At 47.7% G+C, this 25,311-nt stretch overlaps 1 protein-coding gene across 4 annotated transcripts in view; it reads right to left on the reverse strand.

Annotated features, from left to right (window-relative positions):
• The window catches only part of HK1 (hexokinase 1), a 70,743-nt gene that overhangs the window by 19,210 nt on the left and 26,222 nt on the right, over positions 1-25,311 (reverse strand). For all 4 annotated transcript variants that reach the window (XM_027130051.1, XM_027130054.1, XM_027130053.1 and 1 more), the window contains 7 exons: positions 21,252-21,400; positions 15,365-15,484; positions 12,875-12,970; positions 12,144-12,243; positions 11,847-12,030; positions 4,396-4,551; positions 1,558-1,791 (listed from right to left, as the gene is read on the reverse strand). In XM_027130051.1, the coding sequence (XP_026985852.1) occupies positions 1,558-1,791; positions 4,396-4,551; positions 11,847-12,030; positions 12,144-12,243; positions 12,875-12,970; positions 15,365-15,484; positions 21,252-21,400 (1,039 nt within the window). The remainder of the gene's footprint in view (positions 1-1,557; positions 1,792-4,395; positions 4,552-11,846; positions 12,031-12,143; positions 12,244-12,874; positions 12,971-15,364; positions 15,485-21,251; positions 21,401-25,311) is intronic.

Below are 25,311 nucleotides of genomic sequence, written 5' to 3' on the forward strand. Positions count from 1 at the left end.
TCAAGCAAGAATCTCTCTTGTTTTCCATTTTCACTTGGCCCTTTCCCTCAGCCCCCAAAACTAGGGATATTTTTTAGTGGTTAGAAGAGGACTTTAGGACAGGACTCAGTGAGACACAGAACTTTCTCCAGGTCTGAGGTCTGTTGTAAGTATGGAAGGCTGCCTGCCATGGGAAACTGGGAAACCGGAACCTCAAAATGTTAACAGCGGTCAACTCCAGGGGATGGGGTTAACAATGACTTCTATTCTCTTTGTAGTTTTCTGAACTATCTGAAGTTTCTATACCAAAAATATTTTATTCCTGAAATAATCAGTATTTAATCAAAGTTATTTTTTAAAATGTGATGTTGCAGATGACAGAGTTCTAGAGATGACTGGTGTAAGGATTAAGGGATCGATCCAAGAAGAAGACATAACAATTGTAAATATTTATGCACCCAACACAGGAGCACCTCAATACATAAGGCAAATACTAGAGATGACTGGTGGTGATGCCTGCACAACAGTGTGAAGGTACTTAAATTTACTGAACTGTACACTCAAAAAATGGCTAAGATGATAAATTTTATATTATGCGTATTTTACCACAAGTAGAAAATTATTTTAATGTGATGTAAATCCCTAAGCTGTCTTGTCCAAAAATTAGCCAAGAAATTAAAAAAAAAAAAAAGATGGCTAATTGCATTATCAAGAATTTGATAAAAACTCTAAGAATATAAAGAAATAAAATTATGAACCTGGCAGATAATAGCAGCTAACTAGCTCAAACCCTATCCCCTCAGCAACACTGAACTATTTCAGTTTAAGTCAATCCTTATTTAACTGTTACTAGAACTGGGTATGAAGGCACAGTATCTGCAAGGCCACTTCACAGGCACATTATATATATATACAATGGGAGAAATACCTGAGATCCTGTACAAAAAAATCATGTCGCAGGCAGTTCTTGTTAAAATTCGGAACATGAAGACTCAGAATTCACCTTTAGCCTTTTTAATAGATTCAGGCCATGTCCTTAGGGGCCACAGAAGGCTTTTGACGCTAAGGCGTCCAACAGACAAGAAGGCAGCATCAATGGCGACCACTTAACAACTTAATCCCTCTCTGTCTCTCAGATGCAAAGCATCAACAAGTTACCCATTTTTAAAAAGTACTATCTGAGGGTTTGAGGGGCTTTAGAAACTCATCGGAGCTTCTAAAATAGGAATGTGGGCACTACACCTATGACCCGAGCTACAGTGAGGATGAAGGTCCCTGATGAAATGCAGACAAGCAAGAGAATTCAAGATACAGACATATACCACCCAGCGCTCCTGGCAGCTACAGAAACCTCTACCAAGACTTAGGAAATGAGGAGAGATGACAGTGCAGTGCAGAAGCAACACCAGGGCTGAGGGCTGGATACTTCCCCAGGTGGGCAACTCTGACCTTTCTGCCCAGAACTACGTATTATCTTGTCTGCCAGAAACCTTCACTGGGTGCAAAAGTCTGCCCTCTGGAGAAAGTCCTTAGCCCAGGCGGGTACTGAGTGCCAATTATAGCAAAGGGCAGACTCACTGTGGGTGCGTCTTGTAAAGAGACCCGTCGACACCAACCGTGGTCCGCAGCCTGGGTGTGCTCTTGTTATCTCGAAGACGATTCAGGATGGCGCCCAGCGTCGCAGCCACTAGGTTGGCAGAGCGGAACGAGACAATGGTGCACACGTGCTGGACCGAAATACAGTCGTCATCAGATGGCTCCACTCCCAGGCGGGTCAGGATTTCTCTGGCGTTGTGGAGGCCTTCCTTATTCCTGTGAGGTCAGAGGCCAATACTTGTGAGTTAAGGACCACAGCAGGCAGTGCAAAGCACTGAGGTTTGAAGGTCCTGGAGAGGTGAACTCACCGTTCACCATGTGTGTACGACATGGGATGAAGGCAGTCAAATGCCTGAGAAGAGCCTGAGAAAGGGTCTCCTCCATAAGAAGTCAGGAGGCAGCGAGAGGAAAAACTGTACTAGGCTGGGTTATGCCATGTCAGACAAACGGAGAGAAGTGAACAAGCCAGACCACCTGGGCCCTGAACAGGTGGAGAAATAGATGCTTCCACCCCAGGGCTCAGTGCCCAGGAGGCCTGGGGGAAATCTCCTGCTCTTTGGGTCTGTGAGTTGCCCCTGCATTCTTACACATTCTTCCTTGATGTCTTCCAGTCAAATTTTAATTCGCTGCATACATACATTCTTTGTATATCTTTTGCTGGATTCACTCCAGTGTATAGTTTTATTACTATTGTAGATGTGGTCTTTAAAAAAGAAAAGAAGATATATATATTCTTTATACACACACACACACACACACACACACACATATTTTAAATATACCATATTAAGGTAAAATGTTAACAGTGGGGAAAACTGGGTGAGGGATATGTACTATCTTTGTAATTTTTCTGTAAGTCTAAAAATATTCTAAAATAAAAGATTTTAAAATATATACATATTTTAATTACTGTCAATATATAGAAATATAATTTTTGTATCTTATCTCCAGATATCTTCCTAACCTCTCCTGTTATTCTAATCACTTGTCTAGATATTTTTGGTGTTCCATACAAACAAATACGATCTGCAAATAATGACAGTTTTACTTCCTCTGTTTTTGATTCTTATGCCTTTAATTTCTTTTTCTTTCCTAAAAAAAATTTGGCTAAGGCTCCAGGACAATGCGGAATAGAAACAGGCGATACTGTCTTGCTCCTGATTTTAAAGAGAATGCTTCCAACATCTGCACTGGTAAGATGTTTTTTTTTGAGATAGACTTTACTACAATATAGATGCCTTCTTGAGCTAGTTCAAGTGGGTTTTGTTTCTTGGTAACCTAAGAGCCAACACCAGAAACAGGCCCAGAGGAAGGCAGGCATTTCCTGACTTTGTCAATGATTCTGAAGACAAACCATGAGCCTCTTTCTCCCTCCCCTCCCAACAGTTGACCAGGTGACTTGAGAACAGAGATGACTGGAAACTCAGTAGTGTGCCTCCCTATTGACTGTAGCTCTGTACCAATTGCTCCTAAAGGAGAGATCCTAGGACAAATGCCAGGACTCGGATGGGAAATAAGAGTAAGTTCAGATAAACCCCTCTCCACTTACATTATAGCCAGAGCTATGATGCCACTGGCTCTGAATTTCTAGGACCACAGCAGGGGCAGTGGGATGACCACCTCGTGTGGAAATGAAAGGGCATTTCTGGCACCAAGCTAGCCCTATCCTTAAACAGGTGGCCATGGGCTTCCCTGGTGGTGCAGTGGTTGAGAATCCGCCTGCCGATGCAGGGAACACGGGTTCGTGCCCCAGTCCGGGAAGATCCCACATGCCGCGGAGCGGCTGGGCCTGTGAGCCATGGCCGCTGAGCCTGTGCGTCCAGAGCCTGTGCTCCGCAACGGAAGAGGCCACAACAGTGAGAGGCCCGCGTACCGCAAAAAAAAGAAAAAAAACAGGTGGCCTTACACGGCTACGTGGAGTCTCCTGAACCAGGAATAGAATCTAGTGGCGCACGGAACTGGCCACAGGACAGGAGCCCTTCAGATGTGGAGCCGCCTGACTACACCAAACTGCCTGGCATCAAGTTCACCCAAGGCCTGCAAATAACAGTTGAGACAGAGAAGTCTGGGTTTCTTATGTTGAGGCCAAAAGGTAGCAGCCAGGGGGCTGGCTGGACTATCCTTCTATGTCTATCTGTCCTATCTCATCTGTTAACCAATGTTTCTCAAATTTGTGCCAGGGAACACCTGTGGCGGTGAACAAGTGAGAGAATGTGGGGGCCGAGACAGAGTGGGGAGGGAGGAGGCAGAGGGTGTTTCAGGCACAAGGGAAATTTGGGAAATGACCAGTTAACCAAGGTGAACTGGGTTTTCTTTAATATGCTAATGAATACTGTACTTCTCTAAGTATTTTCCAATCCTATTGGTTACAGAACCCTTTTTTCAGGGAACACCTAATGATCTTGAGGTCACTATGTTTCCCTGGAACATTGTCCGGAGAAGGTCCCGATATCCCAAGGGGGAATTAACCGAACCTGGGCTCAGTCAGCTCCTGTTCACCAACAGGATTCTAATCAGGTAGAGGTGTGTGTATGTGTGTGTGTGTGTGTGTGTGTGTGTGGGGTGCAGAGTGAAGAAGAGGCTACTTTCATAACTAAACCATCCACAAAGGATTTGCTGCTAACTAAACGGCTCTTTAATGCCACCAGGTGCCCGCAGGGAGAGCAGCCCAGGATGTGTGAGCTAAGAGAGAGGGGAGACTGGCCCAGAAAGCCCTGACACTCTTGAGAAGCCCAGCAAACCAGGACTTAAGTGGTAACAAGGGGCCTGTCGTTCTTCTCTGCCCCACACCCCCAGAAAGCCTTGAGGGGGGGCACCTACTTTTCAATGGCTGACACGTCACTGGTGTTAAACTTCCCTCTGGTGAGCAGCTCCGGGGTGATCCGCCCTTCAAATAAAAGGCCCTCCTTGGCCATCTTGACCAGGATCAATCGGACCAGCTCGCCCATGTACATGCCACTGACCATCTTCTCAAACCTGCAGGAGAAAAGCGCCCAGACACTTGTCAGTCATTCTTACGTACCCACCAGTGGGGCAGCTCTTAAAGGGTGAGAGAGACACAAAAGGAGAGGAAGGCACGGCCCAACCCCTCACAAGCTCACATTCTCACTGGCAGGCAAGACCACGCACTTGTGTGATCAAACAGCGAGCACACAGCGGGGGAACAGGGGTCATCCAGACCCCACCCCCACCCCCAGGGTAGGAAACAGGAGGAGACCACCAAGGGGCAGGGGCCGGCAGGGAAGGCTGCCTGGAGGCGGGGAAACATAAGGATTTAGATTGGGGTTGACGAGAAGGCCCCCAGACAGAAATGAGCAGAATATGATCATCTCTTACAAAACTTTATGCCTTATTTTTTATTTTATTTTATTTTATTTTAATTTATATATATATATATACATATATATATATATATATATATATTTTTTTTTTTGGCCATTCCACACGGCTTTCAGGATCTCAGTTCCCCGGCCAGGGATCGAACACGGGCCCCAGCAGTGTAAGCGCAGAGTTCTAACCACTGGATCACCAGGGAATTCCCAATGCTGTACTTTTTAAAGGGCTTTCATTTTCATCACCCTATCAGGGAGCTCTCCAATCCCTGTGGGAAGGTGGCCAGGAAGTATTCTCTCCATTTCCCAGCTCAGAAAGGGAAAATGTCTTCCCCAAGGGAAGATGACAGGGCTGAAATTCAGCCTTTCCCCATGGGACCTCTGTCGCTGGTCACCTCCCTGGCAGCCATGATCTTCTCCAGCCAAAAGGACCAGGAACGTGCTTTGGGGAACTCACTCCTTCCCCAGTGATGGGCCCCTACACTCCAGGAGAGGGCTCCAAGTAGCTTAAAACCAGTCAGCTCATCCTACCGCTCCGGCCACATTCAGCCACAGGCCAGTCCCAGTGGATCCGCTCTCCCGCCTCCCTTGGGAGGTGTGGTGGGAGGTGTGGGCTCTGTGGCTGCAACAGCATTTTGAGCCCAACACTGCAGGGGAGAGGCCGCCAGGGACTGGGGCTCGATGACATATCTGAGCCAGATCCAGGTCCCGAATCCTGGCTGACCAAGGGCAAGGAGGAAGCCCTGAGCAGGACAGATAAGAGGCAGGTCCACATCCGGGCAGCCAGCCTCTCCTCAGAGGGAGCCCAGCTGGCACGCCCGGAGCTGGCCGTGACACAGCAAAACGATCTGTGCCATTCAGAGCCAGGCCCAGGAGCCAGGGATGCTGCTGGGACCTGAGCACGCGGCCCTCCCTAGCCCCAAAACAAGGTGCAGAGAAACACTGGTTCTCATTGTTCTGCTCTGGACAGGACCAGACAGGACCTCCCCAGCCACAGCTGTGTTGAGGATCCCTGGCAGGAGAGCACCCTTCTGAGTCCTAGCTGCCCTGCCCAGTTGCTGCCCCAAACACCTGTGGGAACAGCCTGTGTGCAGCCTAATCTGGAGACTCAGAGCAGAAAGGAGCCAGACTGCCTGGGCTTAAGCCCAGCCCTGACACTTACTGTGTTACTTACCTCTCTGGGCCTCAGTTTCTTTACCTGTTTAATGGGCCTCGTGGCAGGGCCTACCCTTAAGGTTGTTGTATGGAGGAGAGGGATTGAAATAGGTAAAGTGCTACGGTGCCTGATAATGAGTGCTGTGACCCTGGCTCTGTGTTTCATACTTAACTAAGCACCTTATATGTAGGATTAACTTATTTCATCCTCATTACAACCCTATGAGGTAGACATTATCATTATCCCCATTCCACAGATAAGAAAGCTGAGGCATAGTAGGATGAATTGGGAGATTGGGATTGACACATATATACATTAATATGTATAAAACAGATAACTAATAAGAACCTGCTGTATAAAAAGATAAATACAATTCAAAAAAAAAGTATTCATAACATGTTTACAGAAAATTAAAAAAAAAAGAAAACTGAGGGGGCTTCCCTGGTGGTGCAGTGGTTGAGAGTCCGCCTGCCGATGCAGGGGACACGGGTTTGTGCCCCGGTCCGGGAAGATCCCACATGCCGCAGAGCGGCTAGGCCCGTGAGCCACGGCCACTAAGCCTGCGCGTCCGGAGCCTGTGCTCCACAACGGGGAGGCCACAACAGCGAGAGGCCCGCGTACTGCAAAAAAAAAAGAAAACTGAGGCATAGAGAGGCCCATCTTCACAGGGCTGATAAGTGGCAAATCCACATTTTTAATCCAGTTAAATCCAGCCCCAGATTCTATGCTCTAACCACTGTGCTGTTCTGCCTATCTCATAGACAGTATCATTAATTGTTACCTGTATTACTAGCAGCCACTAGCCCCACCCCTAACCCAGTCTGTGCTTGTCCACCTCCAGCTCACTTCCTCTAGGTAGTCTGCCCCCCTGTTGGGCAAGTATGACAATAGGAAGGTTCTTCCCCCTTCAGATGAACAAAAATCAGCCTCCTTGCCTGACACCCCTCTACCCACTGCTTTTTGCTCTGCCATCTGGAGACACTCAGAATGATCTGTTCCCCTTTCTACACGATGGTCTCTTAGACACATAGATACTACCATCCCCCTTTCCAGATAAAGGAAGCCCGAGGCCAGGAGCCTGTCCTTTCTCAGTCCCCAGAGTCCCTGTCAGAGCAGCAGAATGAGGAAACAGCACTTCTCATGAGCCTCTAGTGAAACCAAGCAAGTCGTGATCTGCTTCTCAGCAGTCAGGTGCCTACAACCACAGGCCGGTGGGCAGCACCACGGTGTTGCAACCTCACTGCGTGCTGGTGGGCACAGGCCTGGGGGAGACTGGGAAGGTGGGGGGGGACCACATTCAGACAGGAGAGCAAGGACTTGCACGCCGATCAGGAGTTCCCTTGGCAGCCAGGGTCTGCCCCGACAGGCAGCGCAGGGACAGAGAAGGAGGGTGAGGTCTGTGGCCACCTAATGAGGATTAGAGCTGCTGAGAGATTCCATGCAGCAGGCAGAGCCACAGTAAGTAAGCAGGTGTTTGGGGGATGACTTGAAAAGAAGTGGCGTTACTCCACCACCATTCAGGCCAAAGAATTTTCCAGACCAAACCTTCCTGCTGTTATGATCACTGCTACTGCTGTTTTGTGGGGTGGTGTCTCCTTTGTTTCGAAAGATGTGAGAAGGAATCACAGGGAAATGGGATTCAGAATTCCAGACAAAACAGAGAAAAAGAGCCAGAGGCCCAAGAAGACAGGAAGAGGAGACAGGGAATTTAAAATGAAAGAAGGTAGGGCTGACATCTACCATAGGAGATAGGTATGGGACCAAAACAACAAAGGCCCAGGACGGAGGGCGACAGGGAGGAAGGCCATGTCTGATCCTTTTTGGAGAGAGACCTTCTAGCTTGGGGGCTAGGGTGGGGTTCCTGAATACTCAGGGCCGTTCCCCCGTGGTCCTAAAGCAGCAATCACCAATGAAGGTAGGAGCCACTGTGCCACTACCCCTCCTGTCAGCCATGTATGGTCAGTACTCAGTAAATGCAAACTTCAGTCAAAACAGATGAGGGGGTGCATAGTGGGCTAGAGCCCACCTGGGCGCAGAGCCTTTACAAAGAACTAACACACCTATGTTTTCAACCCCGGTTAAAAACTGGAATCACTTTTAGGCTCCTAAAGACAGGCCTCAGCCCAGGCCAAATGAATCAGAATTGGGAGGGAAGGTCTAGGGTGGGAGGATGCCTGGGCAACAGTATGCTTTTTAAAGGGCTCTATGTAATTCTTCTTTATTATTTTATTTTATTTTTATTTTTTTGGCCGCACCACGTGGCTTGTGGGATCTTAGTTCCACGACCAGGGATTGAACCTGGGGCCCCAGCAGTGAAAGCACAGAATCCTAACCACGGGACCACCAGGAAATTCCCGTTTTTAAAAAAAATTTTTTTTTTTTAATGTAATTCTAATGAAAAACATTCCTCTAGGGGACTTCCCTAGCAGTCCAGTGGTTAGGACTCCATGCTTCCACTGCAGGGGGGCATAGGTTCAATCCCTGGTCGGGGAACTAAGATCCTGCATGCCATGTGGCACGGCCAAAAAAAAAGAAAGAAAAGAAAAACATTTCTCTAAAAGGTTAATAGAATGAAAGCTCCATGAAAACGCATTGTATGTGTGTTTTGGTTTTCGTTCCTTTCAGTCTATTTTGTCACTTCCACATCCACAGTGCCTAGAGCAGAACCTTGAGGATAGTATGCCCTTGGTAAATATTTTTTAAATTAATGTCAAAGGCAGAGAAACAGATGTTGATATAGATTATCTGTTTGGGGGTTACCTGCCTATCAATGGCAGTGGTGCCATTGATCAAGATGGCTCAGGATAAACTATTTATGTAACAATAACTTGGTAATAGTTTGTCAACGCTTACCAGATACCAGGTATTGCTAAATGCTTTACATTCCTTGTATGATTTGATCCCCAAACATCCATATGATATAATCGTATTATTTCTATTCATTTTAAAGATAAATGAACTGAGGCTTAAAGGGGCTAATTAATACATCAGATGCCAAAACTAAATGTATGATAGAAACAGAATCTGAACTTAGAGACTTACATAGACTTAATTACATAGACCAGGACCTAAGATATACTTGGGTTACAAAATAAATAAAGAAAACTATCATAAGAAGTAGAAAGCCTAAATACATAAAGAAGCATGTACTATAAGTTTTTAAAATTGTTAAAAAATTAAAATAAAAAAATCTATTCCTGAAAAAAAAAAAAGAAAGAAAAACATTCCTCTAGACCATCCTTGATGATTTTTGTTCATAAATGATGAGATGCCTCTTAGACATTCTGGAAGCTCACTATGAAAAACATGTACTTTCCAACAGGACAGAAGACCCCAAACTTAACCCAGATTAAACCTCAACAAAGAGCCTTGGGCCAGCTTTGCCCTATCCCCGTAGCCTAGTGCCTTAATTTCCCCATCAGTCAAATGAAGCAAACACCTTTCCCTTGGAAAACAAAAGGGCTTTGAAGAACTTGGCATTGCACAGAAGACATAGGGAAGACCCCCCAAATCAGGCAGAAATCTAAGAGACCAGGTAAATTTACTTTGGCAAAACACTCTCTGGCCAATAGCCTAGTTCTAGGAATAGATGATACAACTCAAGCATCTGTCATCTCTTTGGAACTGTTCCTACCAAGACCTGACCTATGGTAATCAGTAAGCAGGGAAGCATATTGGAGATGGACTTTACCCCACCCTTCTTACTGTTTTATCCATTTACCTGTTTAGCCAGCCACCCATTTCCCAGTCACTCAGCCACATCTCTCATCCACCATCCATCTTCCACTCCCCCATCCATCCATCCACCCGTCCTTGCATCCATCCCCTATTCATACACCATTCCAAGAATGTTTATTGCAAGCCAACTGTGAGCCCAGTTCACAGTTCAGCCTGAGGATGTGGTTCAGCCCTTTAGAGAAATTTAGAACTACGTCAAAATGGAGGGCAGAGGGGCTTCTCTGTGGCGCAGTGGTTGAGAGTCCGCCTGCCGGTGCAGGGGACACGGGTTCGTGCCCCGGTCCGGGAAGATCCCACATGCCGCGGAGCGGCTGGGTCCGTGAGCCATGGCCGCTGAGCCTGCGCGTACGGAGCCTGTGCTCCACAACGGGAGAGGCCACAGCAGTGAGAAGTCCGCGTACCGCAAAAAAAAAAAAAAAAAAAAAAAAAAAGGAGGGCAGAGAATCCAGGTTTCCACCCAAGCCATGTAGGATCCCTACACTGAGGCTAAGGAAACAGACAAGGGTCTGGGCCATATCTGCTCAGTTATCACAGGTAACTGCCCTACCTGCTCTGCTAAGAAGGGTGACTTCTGATTAAGTGATTGATAGTAACTACAGGTACGTAATTTCTTATCTGAAACCCCTGGGGTCATATGTGCTTGGGAACGTGGACATTTGAGGATTTTAGAGATGTAATATGTTACATATGCCACAGAGTACAGAGTAAACCCAGAGGGGCCTGAGGCAGTAGTATAATCAAGCATAGATCTCCACTGACATGTATAAGCAGGCACAGTAAATAGTTTCATGTCAGCTGGGGTCAAGTTTTAGAATTGGGGGTTAGGTCAATAGATTGAGGGGGAAAACCTTTGGCTATCGGAGCTGGGGCTCTTTACTACCAAGGTGGTTGGTGCTTCAGCATGCAAAGCAGATATTCAACGCTGCGCCTAAGAACTCAGGATTCTCTCAGTGAGAGACCTCATTTATTCACTACCCCAACTCCCAGTGGAGGGAGGCTGGTCATTTATACAATTCCATTAACTCAGGCGGAAAGCCCAGTCGCCAGCCTGGGTAATAGGTAAAATAGGTTTCCAAATGACAAATCAACTCCCTGACAGCGTCTCTCTGACATAGGATAAGGGCTGTTAAGCCAACAGGGTCAATGAACACCTCCCAGAGGGCTGACAGCATCCAACTCCAGGACAAGGCTGCTGGGAGGTCGATCAAAGAGAGCTGGCAGCACGCTAGCATCACAGAGAAATATGAGTGTGCACTTCAGGAAACAAGTAGCTCAAAGGAAGCAATGCCCACACCAGCCTGAATAATATCTCTCATACTTCTGTAGCCAGAGTTCCCCAAGGCCAAAACCCACTTGCCCAAGAAGTCTGATGTGATGTTCTTTATCAGCTCTGACCCATCTGCTTATACGTGACATGGAAGAAGGTCTCACCAAGGTCTGCACGACTCACATGGCTCTCACCCACTCCTCTGCATGACAGGTATTTGCATGTGTGACTTCCCTCCCCAACTAGACCTTAAGTCCTAGAAGGGAAGGTGCTATTTGTATCCCTGGAGCCTAGCACAGAGCTGGCACATCCTAAGAGTTCAAGAAATGTGTGCTGAATGAACGGATGGCCTCTCCCACCCTGAACAGCAACCCTAGTGAGGACAGCATATGGAAACGCTTTTAAACCTTAGCTTTGTGCTAATGACTCTGTGCTTTTAATTTTCAAAATGTTTTACAAGGACACAATAACAGTGTAATTAAACAAAGAGAAAATCATTTAAAATATGCTCTTTGATCCCTGGTCGGGGAACTAAGACCCCACAACCCGCACCGTGTGGCCAAAAAAAATTAAAAAATAAAAATAAAATAAAATACGCTTTTAAAGCTGCAGACCTCACAGCTGTGTATCTCTCCAAAGAAGTGAGAGACAACACACACTTGATGGGCTTTTCCTATTCTGATCACCTGGCTTCCTGCCCCTCTCACTTCCCACCCCAAATCTTCCGTTAAGTGTCCCTAAGTCCTCTATATGACTAGTTAGAAAGGGCGGGACTCACAGCTGCTTCCCGGGGTTGAGTGAGCCCCGGTCAATCTCCCGGTCAAACTCGGTGCGGATGTCCTCCAGGGCCCCGTCGTCCCCGAAGGCCCCCCACTCGGTGTTGATGCACATCCTCCCTTCGTCGCCTTCCACCAGGTCGATGTGCCTCAGTTCCTCCATGTAGCACGCGTTGGTGCCCGTGCCTTGGAGAGAGAGACGAGATCAGAAGCTGTGACCTCACGAAGTCATGAGAGAGGAGGCGGTGCCGTCTGGAAACACCGGCTTCAGGAAGGGACGAGGACACGGTGGGCGTTACCAATGATGAGGCCGACTTCACACTGCTGGTCGTCGTAGCCACAGGTCATCATGGTCCCCACAGTGTCGTTCACCACAGCCACAACGTTGGCGTCATAGTCCTTGGGGGAGAAGAGGGGGTGTCACCGTCCACACACACGTGGAGCAGAGATCACAAGCTTCAACACAGCCTGGGGGGAGGGCTCCTATTTTCACAGCCGCCACTGCCCCCGTGGGCGGTGCTGCTTTCATTACTGCTGGCACTCAAATTCACTGGATTAGAGCGCAGTGGTCACGCTGTGGAGACGGCAAGGTGCCCTTCATCATCTGGCTTAAGATTCTTCTCAGAATGGACTTTACTCACAGAGCCACAGCCCTGTGCAAACCACCCCACTGCATCCATGTTCCTTCTGCACTTGATGCAACGCCGGCAGGCTGCACTCGACCATGCCAGCTCCCTGCACAGCTACCCTCCTGTTGGAAGGAGGCCATCCCCTGCCCAAGGGCTTGGCTCTTTGGGGTAGCACCTCGGACAGCTCTGCTTTGAACCAGCCCTGACCTTCCAGACCGTGAACTCTCACCACTCACCTGACCTTCCAGACCGTGAACTCTCACCACTCACTGCCCTCCCCCCCACCATGTGATGGCTCAGGCCATGCACTACTGTCCCCTGAAAGAGCCTTGGTCACACAGCCTTCTCCCCACACTCCCCCACCTCCGGGTAGTCAAGGCAAGTGGCCAGTGAGAAGTTACCCCGTGCTTTTTGATGGCTTTCTCAAGCAGCTTCACCACATCCGTTCCCTCCACTCCACTCGCTTTAAATCTCTTTGTCCAGGTGATCAGGATGGCCTGCAAAGGAGAGCAGATGGGGTTGGAAGAGGGCTGGGAGGCCCCCGGAACCCCCAGGGCCCTTGGGGGTCTGCTCAAGGACAGTGACAGAAGCGGAGGCCCAGAGGGGACAAGAGGTTCACTCCAGATCACACTGCGTAACAGAGCCAGACTCTGTCCCATCTCCTGTTTATCCATCCACACAATGGATTTCTCTGGGGGCTGCCATGGGGAAGAAACCTGCAGCTCATCCTCAAATACAGCCAGTGGCTGGCCAGTGCCGTGGTGTCACATGGCACACAAATCTAACTGATGTCAACTGCACAGCCAGCCTTCATTTAAAAAGAGAACAAGAGAAATGCCGTTATTACCTGATCACCTTTCTGCGCTTTCAAACCAGACCTTGGTTTCCACAGCCCCAAGGAACTTTTGTCAGAGGCAAATCGGGAAGAGAAACAAAATGCTAAGATAATTTTTGGCTACTGAACTTCTAAGAGCCACGTCCTGAGATTAAAGGATAACACTGACTATGTATGATTCATGCCTCTTCCCCAAGTTTGGAACTTAACCGCCATTTGTAAGCGGTGACACTACAATTTATACAATATGATCCATCTCTGTGTGTATATTAATGGAGAAACATTAAGGACAGACATCCAATGGTTATTCACTTGGGAATGTAGAACGGTAGGAATTTTTACCTTTTGCTTTACACCTTTATATTATTTCAATAGTTTTACATATTGCATCTGTATTTTTTTTTTTTTTTTTGCGGTACGCGGGCCTCTCACTGTTGTGGCCTCTCCCGTTGCGGAGCACAGGCTCCAGATGCACAGGCTCAGCGGCCATGGTTCACAGGCCCAGCTGCTCCGCGGCATGTGGGATCTTCCCAGACCGGGGCACGAACCCGTGTCCCCTGAATCGGCAGGTGGACTCTCAACCACTGCGCCACCAGGGAAGCCCTGTATTTTTTTTTTTAATCAAGGATACTAGAAAAGAAAAATAATTGTTCTACTTAACTTTTTCTCCGAATGGAGGAAGTCACTATAAATGCGGCAGGGTTGGGAGGGGCTGCAGTTCAGGCCCTGTAGCCTCCGGGGGGACACAGCGATGGGAAGCTTGTCCACACCGGGCTGCCCCGCGCTCTGAAAGCCACACAGCCTGCAGGATGCACCGGGAAGGGCGAGCAGCAGCCTGCAGCCGAGCCAGGCATTCCAAAAGCCCCTGGATACTCTGTTTTCTTCCCTTCAACCCTCAGGCCCCCAAAAGCCTCAGAGAACATGGTATTGTGGAAAGAACGTGGGTTGGAAATCAGGAGATTTATCCTATTCCCACCACTTCTGCCCATTTCCTTGTGGGCCGTTTCCCCAACTCCTCTGAGGCCCACTTTGCTCATCTGTGGAAAAAGGCAGCTGGTCTAGATTTGGACAACTTTGAAGGTCCCAGGCAGCCTTGAGGAGTGGGCAAAGGTCTCCAGATGGATAATTAGAGCCTGTGACCCACTGGCTTCCTGGCAGGCAGCATGCCCAGTTTAGGAAGCCCTCTCCGGATGGGAATCAAGGCTGGCAGGTGGGGGGCACACTTTTGACTCATTCTCTGCCAGGCACATCTGCCCTGCCCTGCGGGGCTCTTGTGCCCCTGAGGACGTTCCCTCTCCACTTCTGCAATGCCTCCTTCCCCGAAAGACTGCACCTCTGGGGGACAGGCCACGTCTGCGTGCAGCTCTTTCCCAGGGCCTAGCCCAGCCCACACAGGGATGGCACTCGGGCCACAGCCACTGATGAACAAGCAAACAGCCAGCATTGTCGCTTCCCAGGCCATCTCCCACCTCTCCTTGTGGGAGGAGGGGTGTCTCACCCTGTCTCTGCCCAGGGAGTGTGGCTATCAAGCCTCAGTTCTCAAAAGCAAGGGAAACTCGTACCAACAACAGGCCTTGTGAAAGGTCACTAAACCTACTTTGGTTTCCTTCACTTGCTTGAGTTTAAGAAATGGTCCCCTCGGGCTTCCCTGGTGGCGCAGTGGTTGAGAGTCCGCCTGCCGATGCAGGGGACGCGGGTTTGTGCCCCGGTCCGGGATGATCCCACATGCCACAGAGCGGCTGGGCCCATGAGCCATGGCCACTGAGCCTGTGCATCCGGAGCCTGTGCTCCGCAACAGGAGAGGCCACAACAGTGAGAGGCCCGTGTACCGCAAAAAAAAAAAAAAAGATGTCTCCAAAAATACATATATAATTAAAGCAATTAAAAAATAAACATGATTATCATGACCTTACATTAATTTCTACAAATATTTCTAAAAAATACAAGATACACAAGCCATCCTGTAAGCAAAAGGGAAAAGTAGTCAAGAGAAAGGGTTCATTAGCATTTCCCCTATGGGGCTTCTGTGGAGCATTATAATCCTAGAATGTCTTACCTCGTCTATTTTGGATTGCCGACAAGGGAAAGAAAACGTGAATCCCACAGGTAATTTCTTGTCCTTGATTTTTTTTTTCTCCATGAAGTCTCCCAGGCACTCAGCGACATGACCAAAAAGCTGGAGGAAGCACAAGAGAGCAGTCAGGAGGGAGGAAGGGGACTTAGCATTTCAGGAAAAATGTGAACAATTCTCTGCCCCACACAGAGAGGAGCACGGCTACCCCAGCTGCCCATACCCAAGGCACCCAGTGGCCCTGCATGAAAAGCCATGCTGGGGACTTCCACTGCAGGGGGCACAGGTTCAATCCCTGGTGGGGGAACTAAGGTCCTGCATGCCTCACAGCACGGCCAAAAAAAAAAGAAAAGCCATGCTGTATGTGACTGGCAAAGAAGAGTCCCTTGAAAAGAGCCTGCTTCATGGGCCACCACGGCTTAGGAAGCCTTTTAAAGGCTTCACACAGAACTGGCCTCTCGGTGGTCACTAAGATGTATTATCTGGGTACTGAGGAAATGTGAAAATAAGAGAAAATCAGCTCATCCTCCATAACACACAGGCCATGGATCACCAGCAGCCACCCAGGTGGAGGGGTCGTTTGGCCCCTTCTCTGTATCTCTATCTCCCTCACTCTGTCAATTCCAGAAGCTCCGCAGAATACATATATACTCCTAGCCTCTAGCCCACTTGCGTGATTTCAGAATCTTCAGGTTAACAAATTTTTATTTTTACTCAAGTATAATATGCATGCAAAAAGGTGCAGACATCCTAAGTATAGGGTTCACTGGATTCTCACAAGCTGCACCCACCTGTGTCACCAGCACCCAGATGGAGAAACACAATGTTATCAGCACCCAGACACCCACCTCGTGCAGCCACTGTTGCTGCCACCCAACCCAAGGGCAATCGGCAGCCACTCTGACTTCCACCGCCCTCGATTAGTTTTGCCTGGTTGTCTACTACGTATAAATGGGACAACAGGGTGCACTCATTGGTGTCTGCCTTCTTTTCCTCTACACTATGTGTGTGTCATCCACGTTGTGTATTTCTGTAGATTGCTGATTCTCACTGCTGCACAGTATTCTATGGTGTGACTATACCACAATTTATTTAGTGGATTGCAATTTAAATTTGCCAGCTCCACAACATGTGGCCGGGATATGTATACATATCTTAGACTCCACTAGAAAGAACCCAGAACACTGTTTCCCTAGCCTCTGCGTGAATACTGTCAATGACGGGACGCTCACCACCTCTAAGGCAACCTATTAGATCTCTCCAATACCTCCCCTCTTCTCTAAAATGTATCCAGAACTGAATATAATATTTTATATGTGTTCTGACCAAGAGGAAAGCTTAGTTGAACTAAGAACCTCCCTTTCCCTTCTCTCTATACCTCTATTAATGTAACCAAAGCATATATATGCTCTTTCAGCAACCATGCCACAGTCCAGGTAACCTCTCTGGTTTTTTTTCACATGGCTGTCGTCTAACACAGACCACTAGACCTCCCTTGTATATGGGATTGACACAGCTAATGGAGCTTCTTTTTTTTGCAGTACGCGGGCCTCTCACTGTTGTGGTCTCTCCCGTTGTGGAGCACAGGCTCCGGACGCGCAGGCTTAGCGGCCATGGCTCACGGGCCTAGCCACTCCACGGCATGTGGGATCTTCCTGGACCGGGGCACGAACCCGTGTCCCCTGAATCGGCAGGTGGACTCTCAACCACTGCGCCACCAGGGAAGCCCTAATGGAGCTTCTTGAAGCCCAGAGAAGGCAGTGTTGGCAGAGCCAAACCGCACGGTCACAGGAAGCAACCCCAGCCCACGTTCCCAGACAAGGTCATCTGCCTGAAGGCTTTATTTGCAGGGTATCCTTTTTTTCCCCCCATATTAAACTTATAGTTTTATTCAGGCTTGATTTTAACAAAAGTGTCAGGGAGAGAGCCCACAGTAAAGAGTGAAGCCCACGGTGGTACGCCTCTCCCAGATGCCAGGGGAGGGGGCAGGTCCCCTCCCCTCTCCTCTTCCCTCCGCATCTAAAGGGATTTGGGGAGAAACACAGGGGCGGGGGCTGGTCCCCAGTCTGTGTGGGTATGTTTCGGATAAAGGGCTATGGAGGAATAAGGGACCAGCCCAGGGAGGAGGGGGGGAAGGGCACAAGGACCACCTGCCAGAATCCACAGCTTTCTGATTCCTACCTGAATTCAAAAACAAAACAAAACTAGACCACAGCAGCACCCACTCCTTCTCCCGGACCAGGGCTGTAGTTCAAAGGGAGAAGAGGAGGCCTCTTCACCGAGGCCATGGTTCACTCACTCCTGGCCAATCTGCCGGGGCTCCCTGACAGATTGAGGGGGTAGAGGAAACTAAAATAAAACGTCAGATAAATTGTATAGGAGGAGTCCAGCCAAGGGCCGGGCCAGAGCGGGGCCAGGCTGGGGGACGGGGGCCTCTGCAGCCTGGGGGATCACTGCCACCCTCACAGCCACTGTGCAGGGTCTCCTTGAGAGACCTATCCCCATCCTTCCCCAGGTGTCCTTGACCCAGCTCTAACAGTCTGACTTTCCTGCCAAGGTAAATGAAAAATTGTCAGTTTTGACTTGGGAGTCTCTGTCCCTGAGTCACTATTACTCAGGTCATGGCTACAGCGGCGACTGACTAAGGAGACACATGACCACCTTCCCCGGAGAAGCCCGGCTAAACTTCCTGCGACCTTCATTTCTGAGCGATATAAACCCATTACTAAGCCCATCAGCTCGCCCCACGTCATCTGCATTCAGAAGCTCCAGGCTCCCAGGCCCTCAAGAGAGCCCACTGGGCGGAAGGAAGGAAGGCAGGCTGCGGACAGGAAGAGGCAGGGAGAGCTCAGCCGCAGAAGTGGATTCACAGGGCTGGGGCGCTGGAAGCAGCCCCCCGCCCCCATTCAAGCCAAACACACCCACCCCTTAGTGCTCTGCTAAGAAAGAAATGTCCCCAACCCAGGGGCATTCCCCCAGGCTAACCCACGTCTGTGACCAGCCAGAAAGGGAAGTTACCCAGCCTCTCGGCACGCAAAATTTTAGTGTCTAAAAAACTTTTTTTTCTTTCCTGACAACATGTATATTTATTTAATTTAAATAAATTTAAATTATTTATTTAGTATTCAAAATTCCCAAAACTAAATAAATGATGTTTTAAGAAGGTTGCATTTATGCTTCTGAAATTATTAAAGCTTAAAATTGCACTGAAACTTTCAAGATACCTTGTATGTCTGTGTGTGTGTGTGTCTGCGTGTGTGTGTGTGTGTGTCTGTGTGTGTGTGCTTGTGTAGAGAAAGAGAGAAAGAAGGATAAAGCAAATAGTTTACTGGGAAATCTGGATAAAGGGTATAAAAAGCTCTTTGTGCTTATCTTAAAGCTTTTCTGTAAGTTTAAAATTACTTTGAATAAAAGATTTAAAAATCTAGCAAAAATTCCTGTACATTACAGAAGACGAGATCACAACCCCAAGAATTCAGCACAATTCACAGTCTGTAAGTATGAGTTGCTTCATGGGCAAAATGGGGCCCTTGGTTTACTAGAATATTCGATAGGTCGATAAGAGATCTCAGAAAAATGGACCACCAATATTTATTGCTAATCTCACACCAAACTTCTAGACAACAGGTTACGGTTTCACCCCTATTTTTCAACTGCTAAGCTTCTCCCTCAATCACTTGGACCTTCCTCCTTACCCATAGCCCTCACATTTCCACACCATCAAACATTTTTAATAAAAATATAAATTAATTAATTAAAAACAAAGACAAAAGCCAGTCTATGAGTGTCCCATGTTGCTAAAACTGTAACATCTGGAGCCAGACTGCCTGGGTTCAAATCCTAGCTCTATCGCTTATGTGCTGTGTGACCCAAAGGGCTGGTTACTTAACATCTAAGCCTCAACTTTCTCGTCTGTGAAATGGGAATAATAATACCTACCCCATAGGGTTGTTGTGATGATTAAATGAGTTAATCCTAATGAAGTGCTTAGATCAGTGACATACATAACAAGCTCTATGTAAGTTTTTGCTATGACAATATAACATTATCGTTATCATCATCATTATCATCACCATCTTTTCTCTGCAGACTGCTTGAAAGGGGCAGAGGAAGAAACAGCAGGAAACAAAGTGATCCTGGGGCTGGGAAGATGGGGACAGAGGCTGGGAGAGTCAAGGTCCCAGGGGCAGCAATAAGAAGAAAGTCACAAGACTTCCCTGGCGGCCAAGTGGTTAGGGCTCCACGCTTCCACTGCAGGGGGCATGGGTTCGATCTCTGGTTGGGGAACTAAGATCCCATGTGCCCCAACGCAGCCAAAACAAAAAAAAAAAGAAGAAGAAAGTCACTGTGGAAGTGATGCAGTAAGTGTGCACCTGAGGTGGGAGGCATCACCTTAATTTATAAACCCTGCTCCTAAAAGGTTAGGCCAAAGCACACAGGAATGTCTGCAGCACAGGGTGTGAGTCCCAATGGTGAAGCAAGAGGCAGAGGTGGCTCGACCCAAAGACCATGGGGAACAGAGTGACAGGTCAGTACTTTTGGCAAATGGAGAGAGCAGGATGCCAACCAGAGGCTGCTGGCCACCTGCAAAAAGGAGCAATGCAGCAACCACTGGGCAGGACGAGGAGACCTACTTGCTGGCAGCCTTCAGGCACACACTGGATGAATGAGCCAGTCTCTGAAGCCCAGTAATGGAGGGATAGGCAGGGGGACCTCCCGGCAGGTCCATCAGATGAGTGAGGCACTCTTTCAGTGGCTGACTGAAAAGTGGCCCATCTGTCCTAGGGACAGTGTCCCCTTCAGTGCTCACTGTGACATGGTCTGAAAAGCTCTGAACCCAACCCGCCAGCAGTAGGTTAAAGGCCAGGATTAGCCCTTTTCTCTAGTAGAAGGAAAAGGCAGAGAGCTTGCATCAGGTCCCACCCATGTTAATTCAGGAACAAAGTGGAGCCAAGAGAAGGCTCTGGGTCTCATCTCAAAGTCCAGCCCAGAACCAATAAGTTTTCTGGAGAACTTAGTCATGAACCTTGCCGTGAACACACCCTCCCTAAAGCAAATATTTGGCAAGCTCTGAATAATATGTATCCTGACAACAGCCAGGACTTGGGAGGCGAGCTTCAAATGGGAGTGGCCAGAACACCTGCAGGAGAAGGTGAGGAGTAGAACAGAACCCGGAAATGACTGAAAACCTGACTGGGGGCTGCCCACACCCTGATCACAGGGTCCTCAGTGAGCCTTCGGCCCATCATCCACCACGACCACATGGGGAAGCAGGGAGGGTGGACAGGCCCTTCTGAGCATGCCCACAGCCTCGACCAGCAAAGGAAGGCAGCGTCTCCATTGGCAGGGGTTACAAGTGTGAGAGGAAGGGACGGTGACTTTCCAGGCAAGGCCCTGCCCTCGGTGCTTTCTGGGCCAAGGACTCGTAGAAGACTATTAAATTGGGTAGCCAGGAGCCCTTTATAATAGCCCTGGGGCTGTGAGCTCAGATTCCTGCTGCCCCACTAGGTGACAGCCATAACCTATGAGGCCTGGGCCTTTGGTGAACTGGGTGAGGACAATGACTTGGAAGAAGGGTTTTCACCCAAGGGCTCTGCTACCCCTCTGCTGGGGAACCAACCCCTGGATCCTTAGGGAATGGATGCATTTATCTCCTCTTCGCACCCCTTACCTGAAAGTCCCAGCAGCCCCCCTCCCATCCACCAGTTTACGCACATGGTGGGGTCTCTTCAGGCAGTCACGCTCTTCCACCCAGGAGTCCTCCACTCGTGCCTATGATGGACTTCCAGTGCTTTGGGGTCTGGCTCCTGGAGGTACCCTGGGGCCTGATGCCTGGGCCACAGGGGCTGATCGGAAGGGAGCAGGGACCCACCTGGCTTCCACTGCCGTGCATGATGCTCTCCGGGGTGTCGTAAACCTCGGACTCCATATGAACAGTCTGTTTTTGCTCATGATTCACTTGCACCAGCAGAATTCGAAAGGAAGACCCGCCAAGATCCAGGGCAATGAAATCTCCCTTTTCTGTTTAGGGAGAAACAGTATCACATCAGATTCAAGCACTCCGGGAACGTCTCATGCTCTGCCCGCTTCTCAACAGGGTCCAGCCCCACCGCACTGTGCTTTCGGCCAGAAGAGTCATTCAGACCCCATAGGACCACTGCCCCGCCTGGAAGAGTGGAAGAGAAACCCTCTCCCAGCCGGGCGTCCCTAGACAGACGGCTTCACACAGTCCTGCTCACTCCTGACTATAGGAGAATGGAAGTATGGACTTAAGTACCAAGCCCTACCCATCTTTCTCTAATTTCTTACTCTTTTTCACAAATGGCTATGTTATCCATAAAGACAAAAACAGCATTTCAAGTCAGAGAAAACCCTACATCTGAGGTCCATTCCATGCCTTGGGTTCCTTCCCCATCAGCTCAGACACCAATTCCAGCTAGTCCAGAGCTCCACTGATTCCCCAGGGGATTTTGTTTTTTAATTGTGGTAAAATATACATCACATAAAATTTTCCACCGCAACCATTTCTAAGTGTAGAGTCCACTGACACTAAATACATTCACAACGTTGTACAACCATCACCACCATTCCCAAAATTTCTCATCATCCTCAACAGAACCTCTATAACCATTGAGCATTAGCTCCCCATTTCCCCTATCCCTAGTCCCAGGCAACCACGATTCTACTTTCTATCTCTATGAATTTTCCTATTCTAGATATTTCATGTAAGCAGAATCATACAGTATTTGTCCTTTTGTATCTGGCTTACTTCACCTTGCATAGTCTCAAAGATTCATCCATGTTACAGCCTGTATCAGTCGTTCACTCCTTTTTGAGGCTGGATGATACTCCGTTGTATGTGTATCCATTCATCTGTTGCTGGACACCTGTGTTGTTTCCACCCGGGGGATGTTTTTAACAGAAGTCCCTCTTGGTCAGATAGGAGTAAACTGGCTTGATGTGGTTATATTCCTCAAGACCAATGTGTGCGGTGATTGGGGTGGACCTCAGTGGGACAGAGAAAGATGACGGGACCGTATGCCAAGACCACGATACAGCACCAATGGAGGAGGCCATGATGGGCAAGATTCCAAACCATTAAGCCACTATCTAATATTCTTTACCCCAGTTACCCTCACACATTCTCCTCCAGAATCAATTAAAATCTATTAATTTTACTTCTGATGTCACATTCTCACTGTCTCACTATCTTTTCATTTTCTTGATGGTGACTTTTGAAGCATAAAAGGTTTTAATTTTGATGAAGTGCAACTTATCTACTTTTTTCTTCTGTTGTTAGTGCTTTTGGTGTTATATCTAAAAGCCCATTGCCAAATCCGAGGTCACAAAGATTCGCACCTATGTTTCCTTCTAAGAGTTTTATGGTTTTAGGTCATACATTTAGGTATTTGATCCATTTTGAGTTAATTTTTGTATATGATATGAGGTAGAGGTCCAACTTCATTCTTCTGCATGTGGATATCCACTGTCAAATTCCAGCACCATTTGTTGAAAAGTCTACTCTTTCCCTCATTGGCACCCTTGTTTAAAATCAAGTGACTATAAAGTATGGGTATGTCTGGACTCCCCATTCTTTTTTCCCCAGTTTTATTGAGACGTAATTGACATAGTGAACTCTCAGTTTTGATCCACTGATCTATATGTCTATCCTTATGGCAGTACCACATTGTCTTGACTACTACTGCTTTGAAATTTGAAACTGGGAAGTGAAAGTCCTCCAACTTTGTTCTTCTCTTTCAAGATTGTTTTGGCTATTCTGGGTCCCTTGAGCTCTTTAATTTTTTTCTTAAGTAGTGGTTGCCTTTTTTAAAAAAACAGCTTTTCTTTTATAAAGCTGACGCCATCTTTGTATTTGAGTCTACCAAGCTTTAAGTTCTGACACACTGCTCTATTTCTGGAACTTAGAATGGTTGTCTGGCATACAGTAAGAACACAACAAATACTTGAACTAATGAGGATGGTAAAGGAATCAATGAATGAACCAAAGTCTTCTCACACTGAATTTCTGTTCTTACCCTCTCAAGCTCCGTGAGGGAAGAACCACAACTTAGGATTCTTTACATCTGCCCTTGGCACCCAGGATAGCTCAATAAATGCTTGGTAGCTGCTTGATCTCAAGGGTTGGTGGCCCATTCATTCATTCAAGGCAGCCTTGCTTGTTGTTCATAAAGCAGGAAGCAGTTATACCGCTGGTTGGTTGGTTTTTTTTTTAATAATAGCTTTATTGAGAAATAATTCACCTATCACATTTTAAAGTGCACACTTTGGTGGGTTTTAGTACATTTACAGAGTTGCGCAACCATCAACACTATCTAATTATAGAAACTTTCCATCGTCCCCCAAAAAAACTCCGTACCCATTTGCAGTCACTCCCCATTTCTTTCCAAACCCCCTCGTTCACCAACAACCACTAATCCATTGTCTGTCTCTAGAGATTTCCCTATTTTGGACATTTCATATCAATGGACTACGATATGTGGCCCCCTGTGGTTGGCTTCTTTCATCTGCCATGATGTTTTCAAGGCTCACCTATGTTGTAGCATGTATCAGTACCTCATTCCTTTTAATGACTGAGTTATATTCCACTGTATAGATATACCACATGATGCCAATGTTTTGGGGGGGTTTTTTTTGGCCGCACCATGTGTCATGCAGAACCTTAGTTCCCCGACCAGGGATCAAACCCGTGCCCCCTGCAGTGGAAATGTGGAGTCCTAACCACTGGACCGCCAGGGAATTCCCCATGATGATGTTGTTTTTAAATTGCTCCTATCGTGACTTCCCTGGTGGCGCAGTGGTTAAGAATCTGCCTGCCAAGGCAGGGGACACGGGTTCAAGCACTGGTCCAGGAAGATCCCACATGCCGCAGAGCAACTAAGCCCATGCGCCACAACTACTGAGCCTGCGCTCTAGAGCCCGCGAGCCACAACAACTGAAGCCTGCGCGCCTACAGCCTGTGCTCTGCAACAAGAGAAGCCACTGCAATGAGAAGCCCGCGCACCGCAACGAACAGCAGCCCCCGCTCGCTGCAGCTACAGAAAGCCTGCGAAGACCCAACGCAGCCAAAAATAAATAAATAAGTTAAAACAAACAAACAAACAAACAAACAAAAAACTGCTTCTATGGTCCAAAGGAAAGAGACCAAGGGAGAATACTGGGAAGCAGCTGTCACAGCTTTGTGGGAAATTCTGACCCTGATGTTACAGGTTGCTCAAATCAGTTTAGGGTTTTCTTTGGGCTCCCATCAGAATCCTAACCCCTGTGGTGCTTACGCTACTACTCAGTTAAAAAAATGAATTTGGTATGAGGTGCTTCCTCTCAGGAGGAAGAATTACTAGAACACCAAAAGCACTTTATTTAACCATCATTCATTGAGCCTTTCTGTACTCCAGTCGCTAAGTACTTCATATGCCTCATTTTACTTTTAATCCTCTCCACCCTATGAAATAGGTACTACTATGATCCCCATTCTACAGATGAGCAAGTAAAGGCTGGGAGAGATTAGGTAACTTGCCAAAGCACACGGCCAGTAAGTGGCAGAGCCAGAATTTGAATCCAAAGCCCAAATTCATAACCGTTGGATAAAACTGCCTCCCGGACAGACCTCGGGGACAAGGATCCCCAAGGTCAGCATCAAAGTGATACTTCAGCACATCAGGAACAGCTACATCTCTCTTTGGGGGTCTCGTCAACATCCATGATTCCTCGCAGCTTCTGACTCTGTTCTTTTGCTTTGATCTTTAATGAAGATAACGAAAACTCCTTCCCGTAAGCAACTATAAACCACCTGTGCATAGGGAAATACTAGGCACAAAAGCAAACACCGTGCTAGGATGAAAATATGGGTACTTTTTATTTTGTTAACATTTTAATTTAATTAATTTATTTACTGTTTTAATGGTTTTCAAAAA

The sequence above is a fragment of the Aethalodelphis obliquidens genome, unplaced genomic scaffold (assembly GCF_003676395.1).
Source record: "Aethalodelphis obliquidens isolate GAN/ISIS:26980383/991018 unplaced genomic scaffold, ASM367639v1 scaffold37, whole genome shotgun sequence".
NCBI lineage: Eukaryota > Metazoa > Chordata > Mammalia > Artiodactyla > Delphinidae > Aethalodelphis > Aethalodelphis obliquidens.